At 35.7% G+C, this 24946-nt stretch overlaps 1 protein-coding gene across 2 annotated transcripts in view; it reads right to left on the reverse strand.

Annotated features, from left to right (window-relative positions):
* GPATCH2 (G-patch domain containing 2) overlaps positions 1 to 24946 on the reverse strand; it is a 118754-nt gene that overhangs the window by 88963 nt on the left and 4845 nt on the right. For both annotated transcript variants that reach the window (XM_086878726.1, XM_086878725.1), the window contains exons 2-5: positions 19698 to 20411; positions 14327 to 14388; positions 7069 to 7251; positions 5873 to 5952 (exon numbers count right to left, since the gene is read on the reverse strand). In XM_086878726.1, the coding sequence (XP_086734852.1) occupies positions 5873 to 5952; positions 7069 to 7251; positions 14327 to 14388; positions 19698 to 20411 (1039 nt within the window). The remainder of the gene's footprint in view (positions 1 to 5872; positions 5953 to 7068; positions 7252 to 14326; positions 14389 to 19697; positions 20412 to 24946) is intronic.

Genomic DNA, 24946 nt, shown 5'->3' on the forward strand with positions numbered 1-24946 from the left:
GACTAATGCTGGAGGGCAACTATTTTGCTGAAGTGGGATGCTGGATTTGACACTATATGGAGAGTCCAAGAAGAGACTAAGCCACCACATTCACTTCAGTTAGACAGCAGTTAATCTTTGATAGTTTAAGAGTATGCTTTGATTGTTACCACAGGTCAATTATATCAAGAAAAAAAAGCACTGTGAGATTTGTGACACAGAGTATCTCTTTTAGTGGTTACACCTAAAAGATACTTACATTTTGTTGATGAAGTACAATTGTTATCTCCATAAGCTATTAATTGCCTGATGCATGTAAACTACTTTTTTTCTTGATAGTCATATATTTTGTAAGAATCAAGGTAGGACACAATTCAAGACTACACTCTAATTTACAAGGTAGGTGGTACAGAAGAAGAAACAAAAATCACACAGAGCTCACCTTCACCTTTAACTCTTTTCTGGCTAATGAACTGCAGCTTCAAGTGAGACAAATGCTGTGGTATTATTTGTGCCTCTTTGCTGAATTGATGACACCATGACAATTGAAGATTTTCATTAGACTATTTCAGGTAAAATCACTGTCACTTGAAGCAAATAGTTTGTGAGGCAGACTTCATTTAACTGTAAATCTCATGATAGGTAGAAATCACAACCCTTCATAACAATGACATCAACACTGACAAACCTGACTTATTAATTAATTGTAGTGCTCTGTCTTGAACAATCAAAATACAAAGCAACTGTGCCTTACATATGGATACAACTGGTGGTGCTATTAGTGATGAGAACCACTTTGAGAACTGACCTACCATGAAAAATTATACATGTGTAATTAGGAACCTTTCAATGAGGAAGTATGCTAAGCTATTATGAAAGTCACTAAACAGCTTTAGTCCTTCATCAGGTGCTTCCCATGGCAGATGGAAGTTACATTAGGCTTGCACCAGTGTAAGTAAAAGCTTTAGCAAAAATGCACTGGAAAATTAATTTGTGGAAAAAAATAGCCATTACAGTGGTTTACATTACAAAACCAAAACCACCCTACCCTTCTCATTTAAAGGTAAATTCATTTGCAGTTTTAGGAGCATAAGGTTTCAAAGTGTTACTCTCAGACAGACTCCTAATATTCCTCATCATGAATGAATCAAAGTGTAAAATCCAACAAGAGTTTAGTTTTGTTATAATCCAGTACCATCACATTTTCACAGACAGAGATTATTGTTCCAAATGACAGAAAATCATTAACTGAATAATTAACACACCACAGATAAATTCTTTCATGCACTTTGCTGATACTGTATTATTTTATCCAACTGTATACCACTCATCTAACGTAAACAAATTCTCCAAACCACCAAATACATCTTGAGAAGCAATGTTCTTCCAAAAGTTTCAGAGTATCCACAAAGAGCATTCTGACCAATACTGTAAGAAGAGTGCCCAAATTATTCTTTAAGGAAATATTCCTTGGATCTATAGCAAGGTTTCTTAGCCAGTAACACTTCATTTACAAAATATTTTGATAGGGAAAAAAAAGCTCCTGAAAACACCTAGCTATTCTTCAGTTAGAAAGAATTTAGAAGCAGAAATGCTTGATTTGATTTTACATTTTGAAAGCTGTTTAACCAGCATGAATGCTCAATGCATCTTTTCTCCTAATGTCAACAGACTGTTAATCTGCCAATGAATTCTTTGAGAAAAGCTTTTATCTTTGAACTTTTGAAAAAAAGTCACAGGATTTGACAGAAATACCTGTCTGAATCTGAAAAGATAACAGCATCTGGAAATACAGCTTTCATCCTTTAAGTATATTTTGAATAATTACAGCTGTTTATAGTCAAGCTCAGTAGTACAGATGTGCAAAAAAACAAATCAGTCTAGGAGTGCAGCACTTAATACAAGCTGTCTTTAATATAATGAAACCAAAGCCCATGACACAAAGGTGATGGAAGGAAAAATTGTCAGTCAAAAGAAAGCATCTTTTTTATTGGTCATGTTTTTTGCACTTTAGCTCAGTGAAATCACTTACCAGCTTTCAGCCTAGACAGGGAATACAGGCAGGAAGAGACAACACAGAAGAGCTCTCAAACAAAACCCTGCAATGTTTCTCTGTCTCAGAGAAGAAACAGTGCCTAGAACCACACAAGAAATAGCTAAAACAGCAGCACTCATTTTTAAAATTTATTAAAACTATTTTCACTTATTTGTATGGAGTAGTGAACAAAAGTCAAAATTTTCAGTTGATTACTAAGTTGGGCAAAACATTTTGAAGAGAGTAAGAAAATAGTCATGTTATGTTTTCACTGTCTATAATTAACTCTTATTTTCTTTAATAAGGGTTTTATGCTCTACTCAGGAATCCATCTGAGAAAAAAATTACAACCTTACTCATTGTAGGTAAAGAGGCAATTTTGTATTCTGCATTTTAGAAATAAACTTTTACAGTTACAACACTAAATCTAAATATTAGATTTTAGATTTTATTCTATGAAATAACAAAGCTGCACATGCAATTTGCTAGAAAGAGCACAGACGGAGTATTAGAAAAGTGACATGTATAAAAACTATATGTCACTAGGTAAGTGCCAAGTATATAAACATACAAAGATGAGAAGAAAAAGGTTCTTTCCTTCTAAGAAATGAGTGTTCCATTCATAGAACACTACCTCTAAATTGTAGGACTTTTGCCTTTGCCTAACATAAAGCAACGTGAGGCTTGGGACTACTTGATCACGTCATATATATTCAGAATTCAATCAATTCAACTTAACCACAGTAAGATTTCACGCAATATACACCTTATTAAAGAGTACATTAAATATGAAAGCAAATGGGTAATTTTCCTCATTTTAACTACAAAGCTACTACTATCAACTTGGCATGGTATTACAGAAACCACATGCTTTTCTATTTCATTTCAAATATAGTTACAGTCGATGCTGTCACAAGACAAAAGTAATGAAGATATGAAAAGCCATTATTGTTCTAACACAAATATATGTGACAAACTACTAAATTACAGATTCCGTTAGAAACGTGCCTGTATCTTAAATGAACTGGACAATTGAAAGGCTATAAGACACTTGTATTGAATATTTACTTTTTTTTTTAATTTTCTTGCTTGGCCTTTTCAGTTGTCATCTGCTGTATGATAACTCATGCAATCTTCACATTGGATTAGATAAGGATTTTCAAAGTAAGTGCATGCTACCTTTTTACTTGTCTCTTTCTTGTCCACTATTGTGTGATTAGTAAAGAAGTGTTTTGACTCAAAGGCTGTACACCTGATAAAACAAAGACCCATGAGTTAGCTCAAATTAAGCAACTCATCCATGAAACACAGGAAGAGCTTCAGGAGAGAAGGCAAGTGCCAGCTGTGACTACTTCAAGTTTACTACCTGGTCCATAAAGAGCAGCATTCTCCCTCTAATCCTCAGCTCCCACTCTGCTGTGAACATCATGTGAGCAGGCCTTGGTCCACACCAAGCAACAGTCACACTCTCAGCCTGTTATTTCTCTTACAAGAAAATACCCAAACAGTTGGGCATTAAACACCTGAGAGAGAATGAGGGTGTATCAAAGAATTATCAGAACTCTTCATTCTGCCTTCCCCAAACCTGTGATCTCACCCAGGTTTTGCTGCCTGCTATAATTGTGAACCTTCAACCAAGCTTTTCAAAAAAGCTTAAGCCTTGACTGTATGCAAAAGGCCAACTGTATGCTCAAATTCCCTAGATATAAATTACACATGCTTAGACTGAACACAAGATACAATGTGTGTCTTTCAGGTAGTGTATTTCTCTTTTTTTTTCCTAACATTGCCTCCCTTTCAGGTCTGTGTAAAGGCAGCGATCAGACTCCTTGCTGTTAAAGAAGGATTCATCCACACCACAATCCTGCTCAATAACTTGAGTCTGCAGTGTTCTTTTCTCAGGATATTAATCTTTCTAAAAGCATTCATGCTCTTCTTCACTGTTACCATCTAATAGCAGTAATTACTTCTTGTTCTGTGTTATCCGATGTCACAGGTATTAAATGACTTTTTTTTTGTCACTGGATTGAAGTATCTAAAGAAGATTTTCTTTAAGAAGCAATCACTGACAAAAGGAAGCACATGAGCTCGGGTTTATATAGCCATGTTTGCAAAGACAGATGCAGCAGATGTGCCCACAAACATAAATAGTCATTAAGGAGGTCAGAAAACTGCATCTGCAGAGCAAACAGCACATCCCTTCTATCTGTGACTCCTGCATAAACATAGTGACTCAGAAGCTACATTCACATGCCAAACTTCTTCCACAACATCATGCAAATGATATATTTAATAACTGGAGGAAACTGAATTATCAGTCTTTAGTAGATTGGCCTGGATTTTTGTTATAAAGGTACCATCATTATATATGGGATATCATGACTGGAAGACAAAATGGGCTCCTAAGGACAATCCAGAAAGCGTAGCAGAAAATAAACATTAGGATTTTTTTATTATATATATGCATTGACAGTATATCTTCATCAATTGAAATTTAATCACCTTTTCACAATTTAGAGGAAAAGGCAGGATTTAGGGTAGTTAAGCCATGTATCATCAGTACCATGAAGCTAACCTATCAGTTATAATAGCTCCTATAAAATACCAGAGTGAAATTGCAATAAGCCTAGAAAATGGGCTACAAATCCCAGATATGCTCAAGCAAGCACTGAACCAAAAATAAAAATAGGTAGATAGGAAACCAAGAAGTAGACAGCATTCATCTAATTCATGACCACTAACAGCAGAGATCACAGGCCAAGGTTTTAAAGCATCTTATTCAGCTCCAAATGGCAATTATTGGACAGGAACTTCAATTACAAAAACCTTGCCTCTTCAAAACAAGTTAAATTTCTAGCAGTTCCTTTCTATTCTGTCCACATATAACTTTTGCATTTCTCAGAAGCAACTTACGTTGCTTAGGCAACTTAAATTTGAAAACACTTAATGTCAAATAATAAAGAATATCCATGTTCCAGTATTTATTGTCCTGGCCTATGTTTATAACACTGGAAAAAGGATCTCCCACATTCTCTTCCTCTTCAAACATTTTTCTTATAAGAAAGGAAGAGACTGAGCTATAATTAATATATTTTAGCATTTAAATTTAAAAAGTCAAACTTCTCATTTATGCCCTCCTCCAAAGAATAATTAAAAAGAAAAAAAAAACTATTAGAAAATTACTTTAGACAAAAACTGTGGGACAATCCAAGGATTAGACTACACAGAAATGCAAAGACAGGTGAATTTTTTTCCTCCACTCATAAACATTGCCCGTAGGGCTGTAGGTACTAAAAAACCCCAAACATCCCAGTTGTAGCTCCACTTAGAACAGGCTTATGGCAGGTGCATGGATAACCTACTTTATATTTTTTGTATACAACCTTTTCACCTAACCAGGTGTAAACCAAACATAAGAGAACAAGGATGTATTTTTCAAAGCAGATTTTTGGGATAAAAAGTGACCTGAACTGTACCACAATGCATCCTGAAATTCTTTTATTATCAGAAAATAAATTGGTTTGATTTTCATCATAAAAGTGAAATATGTTTCCATATAGACATAAAATATATACTGAGAATGGTAACTTATACACACACACACCTGCACTGAAAACCTTTTCCTTCCATCACTTCAAAACAGATTCTGAGAAACAGTATCAGACTCTTTCTTTTGCAGAGGGATGAGTCAAAGTATTTAAAAAGAGCAAACACACAGGCAGTGCCACACTCAGCAGCACCAAGTGTTATAGTTCCCTTACCCATCTACAGTATCAGGGAACAAGCATGAGAAGAATTCGCCGTGTTAAAAACCTCTCAGAAAAGTGCACATGAGCTTACAAAAATGAAAACACCTACCAAAGCATTCTGGTTTCCTGAAGCTTTTTTTATGTTTCTTGCTGGCATTCCATGAAGATGACTACATCTACTCTGGAAACCTAAAAAACATTAGAAATTGATTAAAGAATATTTTACCTACCATAGAACCAATAAAATTCACCATTACATATCAATCTATCAACATTAACTCGGTTCAACAAAGCCATCTTATTGGCAAACATTGTACTGGTGGAAATTCGGAGAACAGAATGGGAAAAGTGAGAGAAAGAATGAATTGTCATGAAAATTAACATTTCAGCAGCTATTCTTACTGCTAGCCTAGATTTATGCACAGTTGGCAGCACAAGCAGAACGTACTGAACTACAGTATGAAAGTGATTTTTCCATCACTTACAATTTCCTTATCACTAGGAAATATTGAATCTGGCTAATCTGCAGACACCAAGTCCTTCAAAACAATTCCAAGCATCTAGAGAATAAGCCACCTAAAAGGATTCAGTACATTCAGTGTGTGAAGTAGTTTAAAAGTGATTTGACCACTGCTCACATAGAAGATTTGTATTTGAATGGAAAGGAGATCCTTGTGGCAGAGGAAGGTACAACAAAATTCTTTGGGTGCAAGCTGAGGTCTGACAACTTCAGTTTTTGGACAAGAGTGGGTTCCTAGCTGTAAATGCAATCCAGCACCAGTAGAGTTTACCTTTGGTTACACTGGATCCACAGTAGTTGAAAGTATTTTAGAAATAAAAAGGGTACTTTCTAGGTTACAATCTCATTCCATGCTCTAAAGAGACCCTTTCCTCTTATATACAAACAACATGGCCTGACCACAAAGCAAAGCAGATGGTCACATTAGTCTTTCCAGCCTTTAAATTAATGAACTTCGACAGAATTCTATACATTACAGCAGAAGCCTGGAACAAAATGGAACATCAAGTTTCATTTTCAATAATATTGAAAAATTCTCAATGCAAACACTGAGACAAATAAAAGAGTGGGCCACCAAAATGAGCTGTTTTCCACTTTCTGAGTTTTCTAATAACTGACTTTGAGTTATTTCTCTCTAATGATATCTTAAAAATTTAACAGTTCAAGGAAACAAATGGGTAACTCCAAGATCCTGTCCATATCTTACATATTTCATATAATCCACAGACACCTTTCTATTGTACCCAAGTGATTCTACACCTTGCATTTGCTTGATTGCTACTTACCTCTCCTCCCTGAGCGGGACATAAGAGGGAAAGTACCAGTTAAGATACTTTCAAAGACTGGGTCAGGCAATTCTCTCTCCAGTTCTGTGGAGTCTTCTTGCTCCCACCATGGAATGATGCCAGTAATTCCACATGCTCCACCTGATTCGTTTTCATGAAACCAATCACTCTGTTCATCATCACCTGTGTGAGGGCAGGGTCCCCAAATCCCCCAAAAAAGAGGGAGGAGCAGAGAAGATAAAAATCAGATGTTACCATCAATAAATACTCTGACAGGATTATTCTTTTGCTTTATAGCTGTATAACAATTACTCCTATATAGCAGTTTTATTTGGAAAATGTTTCTCAATAGCATGACAAGCATTGCCATCAATGAAACATCATAAAATGTAATGTTTTAAAACCAATTTACAATAGTGAAAACAATAATAAACTAGTTAATCCTTTTGGCAATAACTGTGGGGAAATCCATTTAAGTTACTGCACTTTACATATTAACAAAAAAACAAGCCTTAATCTCCTGCAGGGAATTAAAAGGTATAAAACTGAAACTGGTTCTTTGCAGCTGATAATGGTATATAATTAGCTTAATTTCATGATTTGTATGGCTAGTAAAAGGGGAAAACAATCATGAACAGATGTGACTAAATGAAGTTAATCTGATTAAGTTCATTTAGAAATAAGTTTTGAAAAAGTTGATTTTAAATGAAAACTGACAGTATCACATGATTGAGAATTATACTCCATTATAACCCAAAGCTGGTCATTTTTACTGACAGTATTTATCTATGTAGAATCTAAATACTTGGATTTAAACTAAGAAATAAGCCAAGACTGAAAATATAAGACACAAAAACTGAACTTAAAATTAGCTCATAAACACTGGCAACTAAAAATAAATTTTTATGTTTGTTTTAAAGCATGTCCTTTCATACACACCATCTAATTTCAAAAGAACAGAAAATATCTGCAAAAGACATGGGAAATTTCCTTTCTTCCACCCAAAACTTAGATTAGGTACGTGCTGCATATTTTATTCTATTTTAAACTATCGAAACCATGTTTCATTATTTCTGCACATAAATTATTTGTTTGACATTTCCATTTTTATTTGAGGATAAATTAAGCAAGAAACAAATGTGAGGTTTGTGTGACACAGATTTCAGGAATAAAAAAGCATTTATGCAAAATTTCGTTGTCACTCAATGGCATAGTGGAGAAACACACATTTTGGAAAACCAAAGCCAAAATTCTGTGAAAAATAAAATCCAGCACACTTTTTCCAAATGAACTGTTGCAATATGAAGAATATTTGAGATCAAGCACAAGTAAAAATGTCTGTAAACATTCATTAAGGACAAGTACTTCTAGAAAACATAGAATAATTAAAGCCCTTCACTGGTCAGTTGCAGGTGAAATGGGATCCTTACATCTTTAATGATCACTACTACAAGAAAATTAGCAGAGGCTACAAAACAGGAACTTTTAGATGAAGGAAGGAGGAAAAAAGGGTGAAAAGAGATACATAGGTCAAAATAAGATTTAAATTTCTTTGCATTCTTGAAGCATTTTGGCCTTCTCTCCTGATTCACCCTAATCCTCATTTATAGTTATGACATTTCACAAAGGCATTCACCATTAATTCTATCCTCCTTTTGTTACAGCCAGGTGTGGGCTTTTTGGAGCAACTCTAAGAATACTTAATAGGGACACTGATGGTGGTGGAAGGAAAATCACACCTTTTAATTAGTTTGGTCTCTGGTTTGGAGTTAAGGTTGAAATCCTTTGTTTTGATTTTCCAAACTTTTATGTTTGGAAACACTCTCCCAATTTTTATGTTTGTTAAACTTTGTCTCTCTATTTTGTCATGAGAGCTCCAGACACCTTTACTAACAAGAAATACTATCAGGAGCTCAAAAGTAGTCTTCTTACACATAATTCAACCATGGAGGTAAGCAGAGAATTCTGAAATGAGGTTCCATGATGAGTTCAGGGACAGAAGCTCTAAGAGGCAAGCAGTGCAGTCTTGGAAGAAAGCTACAATATAAGACTGAGTTGGTGGAATATGCAATAAGGCAAAGAGCAGCTATGGAAGGAAACTGGTATCTTTGCTATATACCCAGCAGCAGTCCTTTTGGGAAAAAAAAAAAAAAGAAACTACTTTTCCTCTTTGTGCAACAGGAATATTAGTATGTTAAGCAATTATCTGTTAAGATACCTTAATTTTTATGCTATTATACACTTCCCTAAGCACTTATGTTGCTTACAGCCAAAGGCAGACTTCAGATCTGAACCTCTTAGTCTTTTTCCACATGACAGCAGGATCCAGATATACTTGTTTTGTTATCTTCCTTGTCTGTGAAATTAAACAACTCTGGATCCTCTGAATATTTTAAATCATATTATCACCTTGAGGCAAGGGTAAGCCTATTACTACTATTCTTATCCAGGTGAGAACACTCACAGGCATTTTGCTTACCAACTGCTCTACCCTGAAGGGATGCCACTTTCAGAGCCAAGGAAGACCACGGCATTTAATCCATCCCCTACCTCATACATATAGGCAATAAAACACAGAGCCTCCCCACTCAAGAGTTTGGTAACCAAACACTTGGATTTTATCCTACTTAATTTGCAGCTCTCAAAAGGCAGCACAGTATTCATAGCAAATGTGATCTTAGGAATACTGAAAGCTCAAAGCAATATTTTTGATTTCCAAAGATTCACTACACTGTCCTCCCCTCCTAGGATGCTGATTCAGCACAGGCCTGCAGCAAATTATGACATTTTCCCAAGGTACAGGAGAGGTAGAAAAACCTCCTGATCTCCAAAAATAGAGCCCATGCATCCTCCTAAACACATTTTTAAAATACATCAAACTTGTTTATGTGTAAGGTTAATGCTTCAAGGAATTACTTCAAAGTAATTTACATTGTATTATAACTGCACTGATGAGTACAATAGAGTCAATTTAACGCTCAGAAACATCAACTTCAATCCTAAAATTTCCAGGCCAACTTCTGGCTTAATTTATTTTTTTTGAGCTATTTTTAGGCCATCCCCCCCCACCCCTTAGCCTAAATTTCACTCTGTATTATTTTGTCTACATATTTATCTAGCTGCTGCTCCATGTTAAATTCCTTGCCTTCCTCTCTAAGAAGTTTAGAAATTTATTTTATGTGAACTTCTGGTGGTTTCTCTATGGACGCAGACACCTTCTGCATCAACATCAGTTTTATGTTCAGAAAAGCTTCACGTGAATCCTGCTTTAGCTAAAGCAGTGCAGTTTTAAACAAACTTTCCACTGCACACTAAGAGAGAGTTTTATCCCTCTTCCTGTTTTATTAAAAACTTACCAGATCAGGCTCAACAGCAGCCAGTACATGCAGCTGCCTAGAACAACCACAACATACTTGGAGAGGTTACTGTGAAAAGTTTGGCATCAGTGTCCTACAAAGAGCATGTGATACTGTGCTGCTCTGTTATCCACCAACCCACACATGGAGAGCAAGAGCACAGGGTCTGTGAATACCACAGGATTCAGACTCATTTCCAGCACCAGTGTATCTCTTTCTAGGTAAAAAACCCCCACTGCTGACAGCTGCAATAATCATTTGGAGATGTCAGGTAATGCGTCTCAGGAGTTTCAGGAGAGCAGAAGCTGAAGTCACCCATTCACAGAGGAACACTGCATCTTGTTCTCTATACTTTACAGAGCTACCTTGACAAAAGATACATATAAAGAATATATAAATATTTAGGATTTCAACTATTCAGGTCATATGCAACAACTTCATATTATTTCTTTTTCATTTGCAAAGACTATATAATTTATTTACCATAAGAGTTCAAACCTGGTGTGATTTCAGTTTGCTTTGCTCACTCCATTTCTCTTCTATATATGGAGAAACACACCCTGTCACTTGCAGCTGCTGACATGCTATGCAAGGCCCAAATTAGTTCCTCACTAGAATTCTTCTATTGAATCAGTACCGGGTCATCTTCATAAAGGACACAGTAATGAATATATGTTTAATTGTAAAATCATGAACAGCTATCTTTAAATGCTTAGCCACATCCACAGTGGAACTCTGACATTCCCTGACCTTCTCCAATTTTAACTGTTTAACACTTTATTAACGTAATATTCCTTCCTACTTGCTTAGATATTAAAGGACATTTCAAGTGCTGCATGCCTGATTTAAGAAGCCTTAAGTCAACTTTGAATTTCCCCAAGTGTACAAGTATAGATGAACCAGGAACACACAATATGTTTTATTTGCTATACCCAAGCTCTAAAGCTCATTATAGAACATCCTTGCAATTTAACTATTTCTTCCTCCAAAACAGGGTATCTTCCAGTAGTGTCTGAATAACAATAGTTTTGTTAACACTGTTGAAAGCTTAACTTGCAAAGTGCCTTTGACCAGTGAAGTGCCTTGAAACTGCAGGAGTCCCTACTAGTTAGGCCTAGCACAGAGTTATTTCACGCTGCAATGCAAAGCTAGACATTTTGGTTCAAAATTATTGTAAAATTTTCCTTCACTAGGCATAATACTGCTTATCATTAATGTTTTTAATAATTGAAAAACAAGAAAATACTACTTGGAACAAAACAAAAAAAAAGAAGAAAAAGGGAAGTCATAAGGATTTCTCATCCATAAGCTTCATGTCTTTCACTTACTTTGTTGGCAGTCTCCCTAGCTCCATACTTAAGAGCTTGACAGAATCACAGTATTTTGAGTTTTTCCCTAACTATTACATCTTACCCCCAAACTACCCAATTTGAAAACCTCTGAAGAAAACAAAACCCACAAAAAGTCACTTGAGGTTTGTAAATAGTTTAGCAGCTACCTTCTTCCCTGACTGTACTGTCACTAATAATTTTCCATGATCTTTAAGCTTTTGTTGACTAACTCTTCAGGGTTTGCAATGTTTCACAGAATAAAAACATTTGCCACACTGGGCCTGCCAAAACTGAGCATCAATTACTTCTGCCAGAAGGAATTACCAGAGTGGGACAGAGCACAGCAGGAGTGCTGTCTGTGCCCTCTCACATGACCTAATGCTAGCACTTGGATAACTTGGAAAAGGAGGGCAAACAAGGCTGGGCTCAGACAAGGACTTCATGGGAACCAAACAAATCAAACAAAGCCGTAAGACTGGAACAGGGAAAGGAAAAGAGTACAGAAGTTTTAAAAAATGTTAGATGGTACAGCGCATATTAGAAGCTGAACAGAGGACTTTCAAGTCTCAACAATTTTATCGTAGCAATTGATGAGAATTAAAATGTATCTAGAACTATCCCAATCAAAGCTACACCTGGTTTTCTTAAATCAAATTATAAAAATTGAAACTCTTCTGAGATTCTGTCCACAGAAGAGTAAGTATTGTAACAGAATTTATTTCCATATCCTTTCTGAAAAAATTTGGAATATATTCAAGGTCACAAAATCAGGCATTCTAAAGTTTACAAATATTCAACTACTTAATTTACTGGCCAAATGCTCCAAGAAAGTTCTGCTTTACTCACTTTCCTGTCTAGAATGTGCATCCCAAAGGATGAATATGCTTTGGGAATTTATTCAAGTTTTATAAATACTATTTTTCTGCAATAAATGAGATGTGGTTCAGAAATACAAAACTAACAAAGGTTGCCCAGAAGAACAGGAACCTCTTGTCCTCTGCTACCCAAACTTCTAAGTGATGGCAGGTACATCATTTAAACCAAGTATTTCACTAGGCAACATTAATCAATCTCTGTTTCTCCACTTGACTTAGCAGAAACCTGAAGTCAGAAGTGCAGAAAATTTGAACCATAAATGAGGTCAAGATGCTGATGCTCTTAACATAGATATACCTATATATGGATGTTAAAGATGTAGATAGAGATGATATATAGATATCCTGGAGGAGGGACACTGGTAAGACAGAAACTAGAGTCTAGATTTAAAACTACAAAACAAAACCAGCCATTTCTTCCCTTAATACATTTTCATCCTGTCCTCTTCCAGCTTTGTTTATCATACCTAGGCTTTCCCTTTGCTTCTATCAGATTGACTTTCTCTTTCCTTCATTCCTGTCAATTTTGTATGTGTCCCAGTTCAGCTACAAATTAACTCACAGAGACAACCTCACCTTACTTAAGCAGAGTACAAATTACTATCAGCATTATTAGAAAACTTAAATCAATCGAAATTTTGTAAGGAAACCTTAACTCTTAAAAAAACATGTTAGCACAACTGAAAACAGATACTCAGGCTGGGAGGTACAGTTTGTGTAGCACAAGTTACCTTTGAACAAGAAGGGTAACACTTCTGGTTTAAGTAGGAAAAATCCTCTCCCTACTGAAGATAACCCCAACCCTCACAAAAACAGGTGGAATTAGAAATTAAAAGATAAAGAAACACAGACTTTCCTTTAACCTAGTTTTGTGGAATAGGTCAGAATTTGTTCTCTTGCACACACTCGAGTAGCTTTTTGCGAACTATGTAAGAAAATACCCTCCATTACCATTAACTCAAAATTTCCAACAGAAAAGCAAGTCTTAAATACCTGAGAGACTATTTTTTGTCTCATTTTTGTATCCTGTCAAAGATAGTGAGTTCCTACTCCACCATAGCATAATATAGGTAAATGTGTTGCAATAAAGACTGAAGCAGATAAGAACACCAACCTTTTACTTCCATTCTCAATAATTTTATCACAGAAACACACGTGTGAACATTGTTCATACTAAAAGAAAAGTTTTAATCTTCACTGCATTTCAGATTAAAAAGTTTTTTTCAGGGGGGAAATGTTAAACAGCTCTAATCCCAGACTTGCACTGCAGAAAAAGTAGTTTGAAATTACTTTTTAAAGAAATCAGTGAATCAAAATTAACTATAAAATCCTGCCCTACCAGTTTGGAGGAAAAGAAAGAAAAAAAAAAAACACCTCAAGAGCTGCAGTACTACAATCAGAGTCATGTCAGAACATTGGAGGAACTGAGCAATTAATATAGATGATTTTTAGGAGATGCTCAAGTTTTAAGTAACTTTTTCATGTTACAGAGGCTGTTTCTCAATATAGCTTTTGACTAAGTCAAGACACCCTCTGGTAACATAAAAAAAAAAAGGAAAGCAAGCTGTATTTCCACTTAGTAAAATTGTAATAGAAACTGAAATACAATAATTAACCTATGAAATAACTTGTAACGCTTACAGAATTTCAACTGATGTGGTTTGAGGGGTGGAGAAGGGAAAGATTGTTTCAATACCTTGTCTTCCCTCATCATTGGTAAACAAACCAGCATCACTGCTGCTCAGACTGCTGGATTCACTGTAATAAGAGAAAGAAAGAAACAGATCAAAAGAACAATTGATCTTTCAGTCGTAAAATTTTAAGGAGACAAGGCTGTGCTCAGATTGAACTTAAGCCCAACAGAGATCGGAGAGAAAATAGAATGATTTTTTTTTAATCAAACTGCAAATATCCCAGTTCCATTAACTACAAAGCGTATTATTTTTGGCACATAAAACCATAGGAATCTAATGGTACCCTGACAGTAAGCCAGATGTGACTGCAACGAGGTGCTGACACAATTGATGCATTTTATTATCTGCTTCCATCAAATGCTCGCTGCCCCCTTCTTATGCTGTGCAATTCAGCTTGATCTTGGAACAGCACTGCTCAGTAAAATAGGAAAAGTCTCAATCAAAAGCAGACTAAGCCTTCCTTCAGCACATGAAATATAAGAGTCTGAAAATCGAATTTCTGAACATCATTTGCAAATATTCTGGAAAAGATACTGGCTAAGGTTTCATGACATACTACTCGGGGAGAACAAAAAAAAGTTTATAACAAAGGTAGCAAATTAAATCAAAATAAAGGTCACCCTGATGAAAACAAGTATGATTCATGATCATAACATCAACAACAACAAAAAACCCAAGTTTACCTTTCTGTGATTTCCAGCATGGCCTTAAAATCAGAACATGTGTATACAACATGTACACACATCTCTAAATTCAAAGACATGAGTTGGTATTTAGCTCCTTGCTGTATATACATTGTGTTACATACAATAATGCACATGTCTGTAAACAGTAAATCAGACCAGTCTTTAAATAACACAAATTGCACTGCTGAGTTTCATATGAAAGGCCTTTTCTGTAAACCTCTTATTTCATTTTTTATCAAGAAAGTAGCTATGTTAAGGAGGTAATATTCTCACCAAAATTTTATCACATTTTACTTACTTTGAGATGTGGAACAATTTTTTTTAAAAAAAACTAAACACTTCAGTTCAGCACACAAATTCAAATACATTTTATAAATACCATGGCTACTCCTGATGTGCTCCTACAAGCCACTCACAAGAACTTTATGTCTATTTACCTTTGTGCACTTATTCATATTACAGTTTGCATGCTGTCCTATACTTGAAACCAACTGTTTTCAATTATTTTTATTTTTAATAATAAATTATTTTTATTTTTCTATCAAATAACTAGTACACATGAGAAAATTATTTCCTTTTAAATTCTAATTTCTCACAAAAGTTGCTTTTTTTTATGCATTTCACTTGAGTATATGAATTATATAAAATTAATCTAATTTGTATTTAATTATAAGCATATATATGTTTTTATCTTCCTTTAGAAGGCATCCCAACAGGATTTGAAACACAATATGGTAGCAGGTGACACAAAGCAGTGATTGGGTTTTTAAAAGCATATACATATATATCTAGATATCTAGATAAGACATATCTGTGTTTGAAGATTGTCTTAATCCTTGCTGTATCTTAGGCTGATCCAAATTCTTGATGCATAAGCAGCACTTACACTATATCTTATACATAATATAATATACATAATATAATCAAAACAGACTTAAGCACTCGCACAATTGCCCTAAGCAGAAGAAAGGTGATGTGCATGCAATGAGAATGGAACCATCTTAGTGAGGGAGACCAAGCCTTGAACTTTCTAATATTGCAAGTCCTTTTAGCAAGCATCCCATCCTCACTTTTATTATAACACAGATGGCTTTACTGTCCCATAGGTTTCATTGTGCACAATTCTACATCATCCATTTCAAAGGAAAAAACATCCCTTCGTCATAGATTCTTCTTGCTTATTTATTAATTGCATGTTATAACATCAGAAAATCCTTTCAACCCTGATATTTCAGCCACTTTTCTACCAAAATTTCCAATTTTGAGAACAGCCTCCTTCCCTTTTTAAAATATTTCAATTATGAAATAATTCTCATTGAAGGACTAGTTAGTTAGTTACTACTAGTTAGTCTCATTGAAGGATCCAGCACATGAAAACATAACCACTTGAAATATTTGAAAAATTTTAAAAAAATTCAAAAATTCAAACTAAGACTGGCATGTGTTAGCTATGTTTAGCGTGTTTAGCCATGGCAGCCACAGTGTTCACTCTCCTCAGGCCACAGTCACATTGGGCAAGGATTACAGTTGAGATAATTGCTATATGGCAGTCATTTCACTCAATAAATTCAAAACCTCTGGAATGAATACATTAATATCTAAGTACATGAAAGCTGCTATGATGGAGTATATTTCCAGTTTTAATATAATTTTGAAGCGTATTGCAATTCCTTTGATTTGTAATGAGAATTCCACTCCCAACAAGACTTTCATGAAAAACCAAAAACCCACAGACTCCTTCTAGTCCTACAAAATAGTGTGCACAAGAAAGATTTGGAAGCAACAGCTAGGCTATCCAAAAAGCTTTCACATCTTTATTTCTACACTTATGGAAAAAAACAACACTTGTCATTCGCAGTTCCTATGACTAACAAGCTGTCTGGTGCCTTGGTTTTGTGTATGACACATGGGAGCTTTGTGCTGTCCCCAGGACCTGACCAGCTCGTCTTTTCTCCATGGACACAATGGGTGGTGCCTCTGAGCTTCACTGCTGCTACTCTTTCAGAACAGGCAACTGAGATTTCACCTCTCTTCAGTGACTTCCAGCACAAACACGTGACAAAGCTTGTGGGAATTAAATAGCACCCAGAGTATCACAGGCTGCTGAATTTGGCTTAAACTGACCAAAAACTGTGCATTGAGGATAAGGATGGATAAGCCCTGATCAAAAAAGTGTCATTCCCAGTGCTTAAAACAATCCTCCTAGGAATTCATATTTGGGATCATTTAGATGCTGACATTTCAGGAGTTTGAAGACTCCTCCTCCAACTTCTGAATCATGCACTTAAAAACTGGTTATTGCTGTTTGGTGTTTGAACACTCACATGCACAGACAAAAGCCTGCAAAAAAAGTCTCACTTAACATTTTTAATGTGCACTTCAAAACCACGTTATTTTCAAATAATGCCATGTATACACTGAAAATTTCTGACTGGCTTTAGAGCCAAGCAATTAAAAATTATCAGCTTTGTTTTGTTTTTAAAAACAAACTTCTAAAAAATTAGTCTTTTTTTTAAGAATTACTGAACTATTGCACTGAATATACTACTGCACACATTACTGCACACAAAACAAAAGCAACTTTGTATACTTTTTATTCTTCCTCTTCCAGCAAGTGTTGCTGAAGTGCAAGTGTTACCCAAGATGCTTTGTTAGCTCTTTGTATCTTGTAAAATCCCATCTTCACTTTTAAAATAAAAGCTTTCTATTTCAGAACATACTCTTCTTAAGGAGTTTGTTGGTCCTTTCAAATTCTTCTAGCTAAATGATCTCTAATAAAGTCACTAATGCATCTAAATAAAGTTAAAGTTAGATTAAAACAAGTTAAAATTATGCACATACAAAATATTCTGACACAGTATCACCTGAGATGCTTAGATACATATTTCTAAACACACAATGAAATGTAAGTTTTCTAATTCAGTGATTTCCAAGCTTTCTGGTACAGCTGGTCATTGAAAGAAATTCAGTAGAATGACAGGCCATCACTCTACTGTGTGCATGAGCAGAAAACCCTATGAAGATGAGAATGGTTTTAAAGACTTTTTACTGGGGCCACAGACAATATTTGGAGTATGACTTGAGCAAAAGCAGCTCAAGTACTTGGGGGTAACAAAACATTAAGTGTTTTGAAGAGGACAATCAACATTTAAAACAATAATGTTCATTTTGAGAAAGAAGATTCAGACTGACCTGATTAGCTCCCAGTTCTGGGAGTCTACAAGAGAATATCCTTACTGATCGCTCTTCTCTCCACCCAAAAATTAGCTACAGAACTTTTGAGTTGAAGAACTGCTCCCCTTGTAACATAACAGAAAGTCTTTTACAAATAAAAAACACAAGGCCATGGAGATATGAAAAACTATGCAATGGTTCCTAGTTTGAAGGAAATTTTTAAACATCTTTAGGTCCCAGGTCCCAGACTTGGAACAGACTCAAAGTATCATCAAAGAAAAGAGAAGTTTTCTAAAAGGGTTCCTGACAGCACAGACTCCTAACTTGCATGTCAAAGGGAGATGTTTGAAGTTACACTGCTGCCCTGAAAGATGAGTTCTGTTCTAGTAATTAACATGTAAGGAGAAATGTTTAAGGGTTGGGATTTATTCAGCTCTTCCAGCTGCTCCTTGTTCACCAGTGAGGGACAGAGCTAGCATGTAACAAAAATACTTAGGACTTTTCTGACTGTAACTGGCGGTAGGCACTTACCAACACTGCTATTATTACAGTAACCAACCTGACTGCTCTAGTCAAAACAACTCTCTGCATCTTGATTCTACCTGTCCAGTAAGGAAAAGGCTTAACAGTTAATAGATAAAATACCTACAAAAAAAAAAAAAAACAAGGAAACCCAGTGCCATCAAGGAACTGATCAAAATTTTATCTTACAAGATGTGATTGTCTTGCTGACACTTTGGCATTCAGAACCTGGCATGTGGAATAAAACAAAACCAGGCTTACCAGGCCCTGCAGTTAACATCCCTTGTGTATGGTGGAAAAATGACTTACACCTTACTGTGTTGTCAAAATAGTACTTTGGAAACAATTACCATTGCAGTATGACTGCTGTCTGGAATGGATGGATGAGGTGCACTGCCAAAGGGTCATCATTCCTCCATTTTTCTAATGGCAAGCTCAGGTGTTTCTGAACTGTAAATTGGTTTTTGCATTTCGTAAATGATCTATATCCTCGGCAACCTGCAGACTTTTTATGTCCATGACACACCAGAACATACTGTCTAAATGGTGACTCTAAACACTGACAACCTTTCTGATGAATAGAGATAACAATCAAAGCATGAATGACTAGCAATTGGAAAAACATTAAATTCTTATCTGACAACTGTTACCAGTTGAAATAGCCAGAAAAACCCATGTTATTCGTATGTGCATTTTGTCATTCTTAATCTTGAAACAACTAGAACGTATTATTTCACAAAACTGTTTTCTTGGTTATTCCTCTTCTAAATCACTCTCTATTTTTTGCTGAATTCCTTAACCTGGGCAACTAATACATAAAGAACAGTAGATGTAAAAAAACTAAGAGTAATTTGTTAAAACAGATACTATTGATGCTAGAATTTTATCTCTGGAATCAACAAGAAATCTGACGATTCCCAATACAAGCAACAGTAATAAAAGCAAACAAATATTATCCAAAGTTTCTGTAAAAAGAAAAGGAAAGAATAACCTGTCACTCATGTTCTCATCTGAGCCTTTTTGCTCCTCATATTCCATTTTGTCCTTATTTGCTTGATTCACTTCTTCATTTTCTATAACTACTCCTTCATCCAAGATTTCTGGACCTTGCCGAGCTGCAGATACTTTCCTTTTTTTCACTTTGCTCTTGGAAAACTCTTGGTGCTGGTATGATTTATTGTTATTGTCCATTTCTTGATCTCTGCTGTTATCCTGCTGTTGAGTTATTGTCAGTGCATTAGAGACTTCTGATGGCAGATCTATTGCCATGCGTTTCACCTTTCTCCTCCTCCGCAAAGTTCTGTTTCCCAAACTGTCCACAGCCAAATCTGGTTCATGCCACAGAGGTCTTTTGCCTCTGATGTTATTCAAGTTTGAGGAAGGCCTACGTTTAGCAACCAACAGCTGATCATCAGAATCACTGTGGTCTTTCTTGGTAGCATGATTCTCCCTGTAGTCTTTGTTTGATTCCTCTAAACTGGAATCGGAGCCTTCACTTAGGCAGTGACCAGTCTCCCAGGGATGATGGGTGGTAAATGAACGTCTTTTCCGTCCCCTCCTTTTCCTTGCCTGTCTCTTTAGAAGACAAGACACGCTTCGAGAATGATCTCCAGTATCAGCAAAACCTCCTCTGGCTTGCTCTGAACTTTCTTCCAGTGCTGAGACCAGATCATGAACCAGCTCCTCCATAGTCCTACTGAAATGCCTACAGATTTCAAAGGAAAAAAAAATACAAGAAAACAACAAATGAATTAAAAGTGGTAAGTACAACAAATGCTAAGTGCTAAGTACAACTTCATTTGGCAAAATCATTTTAGTCCCTTTAGACAAGGTAGAATAATCTTTATAGGATGGCCATTGACTCTTTCTACCAAGAGACAAAATCCTTGCCAACCAGTCCTACAAAATTTGAAGCACGTCAGCATAAATAAGTTCCTTTTAAAAAGTATCTTCCCAAACTTCTGTCTTGGAAAGAAGAGGCAGACAGGAGGTTCCCCCATTTGTTTCTGGCCTCACTGTTATTGCTTGGTTTTAATTAATCTCATCACATTTATATGATGATGCATAGCAAGAGCATCAACAAAGAGCATTCACTCTAACTGCAGGTAAGGAGCACATTTTAAATTTAGGAATGGGAAATGTAATACATAATATTCTCCTTGATGTACATTAATGAGTTCTGCTTAAGACTTTCATTATGATAAAATATTTTTAAGGATGATTATCTCTTAATGCTGTCTAAATGCCAAAATGAATTTAAGACAGCAATTCTTGGATAATATGACTTTTTTTCCTAATAGCAACTAATTCTGTCTTTCCAAATGGCTGATATCTATTCAATAAAAAAAAAAAAAAAAAATGATTCAGCGCAGTTATATTGAGAGAATACCCAACTACAGATAATTCTAGAGTATTAAGTGTGAAGTTTCCTACCACATGTAGGCACTTGCATCCACAGAATCCCATGCTTGCATAAGGAAAAAGATCCCTAAACACACAGAGTCAAATTAAGACCTTTCCCTTTTAAATGTTTTCCTCTTTCCTCTTCAAATTTCACTAGCATTTAGCATGCCTTTAACTCAATATGCTTCAGTAAGTTCACCAATGCATTATATGAACGTAATTACAAAAACATTAAATGATTGCTGCTGAACTCTAATCCTTCTCTGAAGGCTGTGAACCTTCTCCATAAACACAGCAATCAGACTCTCATATAAAAACATCAGAAGACCCCCTTCCTTGAGGTAAAGCAAAGAACAATTTTCATGCTTGCTACTACATTGCACAAACTGATACATATGGAAGATGTTGTACATTCAGTAAATTATGTAGAGGACATTTAAAAGCAAAACTCTTCACTTTCTTTTACAATATAAATAGCTGGAGAAACCTATAATAACAAGTTTTCTACACATGGTCAGTGCTGGAGACATGGAGAAAACCTAGACAGATCACAGACAGCTTCCCTCTGCCGCTTAGCACAAACTCCAACATCAAAAGTACCTAATGGTGCTGGTTGAATGGGCAATCTTAAATATTAATGGAGGAACTGAAGAACATGATTAAGAAGAAATCCAAATGAAATACCTTACCTAAAGAAGTTTTATATTCTCCTTTTAAACCATTTTCAGAAATACTTTAAACATTTCAATTGCAAAAACAATAAAAGCACAGAAAGTGGTAGAAATACAAGCTTATTTTGAATTCTTGAAACTGCTGTGTCACTTCCATTTATTTCCCATACCTCTTTTTCTGTCCTGATGTAACCTCTAGTCATATTACCCCCTCTTAATGTTTTCTTTTGCTCTTAGTACCGCAGAATTATATCGTCTTGTAAATGGCAAGACACCTCTGGAAAAGTGCTACACTTTCTCCTTAATCTATTTGGTTCACAAGATGCTTAAGCAGATGCATCAAGCAGATGCATGTTTCTCCACAGTTATAGCTGCAGTGGGAGGGCACTCGCCCCTTTAGCCTTCCTGTTAAACTCCCATGAGGACAGGCATCCCCAGAAGTGCATGTATCAGAAATGAGATGCCCTTGAGGGGCTTAAGGGGCTTTTCTGCACTCATTTAACAGAAGCCATAACACTTGAACAGACAAACTGCAGCACATTTCGCTTAATTTGAGACACCAATTCCCTCAAACACCTTCCCAGGCCTTCCTGCCACACACTTTTGCATCTAGGGCAAACATAACCAAAACTTGAATTTGTAGGCTTAAACTCAGATTTAGCTTTTCAAATGAACAGATTTCTGCTAACCTGCCAGAATATGAACTAGATTGCATAAATCTCTTGCAGCCCATTCTCTTAGTGATCCTGCTGCACAAAGTAAAAGGGAAAGAGTAGACAGCACTAATGCCTTGCACCATAGTTTATGATTAATTCCTTCAATTCAGTATCCCTAATCTGTATGGGTAACTGTATCACTAAAATCAATGTAGCTCCTAGAGTGGACATACCAATTTACTCCAGATAATGGCACAAGTACAGTGGTAAAATTGCCTTAATTCCAAAATATTTCAAGATCAAATACAATATATCCAGCTCTGAATTTTATACCCGAATGAAACCTGCCCTGAATTCCTCCCAAAATACTGCAATACAGACGGTGCCAGATCAAAAGACAAGGCTCAAGAAAAGTGAACATCCTCAAGTGTTTTTGAAGTAAAGGGATAACAAGATACTTAAATGACTCTGAGCTAAGTAATGTGACTTAATTTCCAGCAGACTATGACTTTGAATATTATGCAGTCCTGCAATTAATCTTTTCTACTGAATATCAAGTCTCTTCATTGCAACTCCTGAATAAAGATTTGTACAGGGCAGTGACCTTACTTGCCCTAAAAATTGTAGCCATGGTCCAATGTATAATATAACTATCATTAACTGCATCACCTCCTATGCAGATCAGACAAATTAATATTTTAATTATTTCAAAATGATTATGAGAATTATTTGATCAGTTTGGAACAGTGCAAGCTCCTTTGCAATAGATTGAGAACACAAACACAAACCACTTCAGCTTTCTATCCACACTGCACTTTCAACATGTCAGTGGTCCACATTAAAACCCCTTCTCCTGAAAACCTGAAAAAATAAGAAAAGAAACTATTTTGCTTCATTTTATTGGTGCTCTCATTTCTCCTGCCATAATTGAAGAAAAAAAACCCCAAAGGTAGCAGCAGCCAGATAGATTTCAGATTAACTGTTCTATCTTCAAAATTCAGGAGCATATCTCTATTATAGCATTATTTATCAGACAAACTCAGTTTTGAAACTCTCTATTGTTTGCAACCAGCTGTCAAGCTTGTGTTCCAAACCTATGAAGAAATTTTAATCATTGCTGCAGATGGAACTGTAACAAAAATATTTGCATTTGAAACAAGTTGAAAAATAACTACAAGAAGTATTAAGGACATTAGCAGTGAGTATCAGCAGTGTTCAGTAAGATAAGAAATTTCAAAGGTTGTAACAACGAATGTAGAACAACATATTGAGGTACATAAAATATTAAGATGAGCCACAGTTTAGCATGACTCACATAAGGCTATAAAAAAGCTGTTACAGCAACAGCCCACAGCTAGCAATAAACTGTAATGTCCTCACTAGGAGAGGATCCTACTTTACTACAAGAACATCTAGTTTGCCTACACTGACCTTTACATTTATCTGAAGCAATTTTAATGTAGTTCACCAAAGGCTGATCCATTTCCTCTCTAACCCTTAACAGAACAGACCGTATAAGTCCTGTTTGCAAGAAACAGCATAACTGCTTTCACCTGCTCCAAAACAAATCACACAGCTTCTGTTCAGTATTAATATTCAAACTGAAAATCCTAATGGAAATAACAGACACTTTTTCAGTGAAAATTAAGTATCATTTTTGTTCACCTCTCACCTAAAGCACATAACAATATAGAGCTCTGACTGCTCACAAGATATTTAACAAACACACACTGATGTTAATTTAGTTGTACAACTCTTAAGAAGAGGCATTGTCTCTTGCCAAGCCAACAGCTGCATTTACATTTATCTTCTAGTTCTATACCTTTTCCTGTTAAATAGGACTGGGGCATCTTGCAGCTAAATTTATGCTGCATTTGTGCTTCATCAGTTCCAAAAAGAACCATGAGTTTTACTTCCTTCACAAACCACCTTGATCACAAGCTAAAAGCAAAAGCAAAATCAAATAGTTCCTTCAACATCGGGATTATAAAACCTGATTCCTATAATCTTTTCCCATATGGATTCTCTGATGTCTTGTAACACAGTTGTACCCACAGAGTACCTTTATCTTCAGACAGGTACTAACTTGAATCCCATTTCTCCACCTCAGAAGTTATTTTCACAAAGCCTTAGAAGCACTTGTTTGGAGAGCTCTGCTTTATTAGTGAGTGTGACTGAAATTTGGATTGAAGAGGTGCAATTATTTGGGTGAGAACAGCACATGATAAATCTCACTGCCTTACTTGCACAATTTACAGATTCAAAAAAGAGAACTATCATGGTTCTTGGGACACACAAAGGGGGAAGCAAAAAAAAGCAACACAAATAAGTAAAAATTATTAAAAAGCTAGCAAGAGATTATGTTAGATCAGGAAATCACTGATAAACCTCTGTTACATAGAAGCTTTCGTTTCCCTTCTTCCCAGGTAACAAGATGAGGAAATGGCCTTGAGCTGCACCAGGGGGGGTTTAGAAGAAATATATATCGTGAAAAAATTCTTCATTAGGAA

This window comes from Cyanistes caeruleus, chromosome 2 (assembly GCF_971803275.1).
Source record: "Cyanistes caeruleus chromosome 2, bCyaCae1.hap1.1, whole genome shotgun sequence".
Taxonomy (NCBI): Eukaryota; Metazoa; Chordata; class Aves; order Passeriformes; family Paridae; genus Cyanistes; species Cyanistes caeruleus.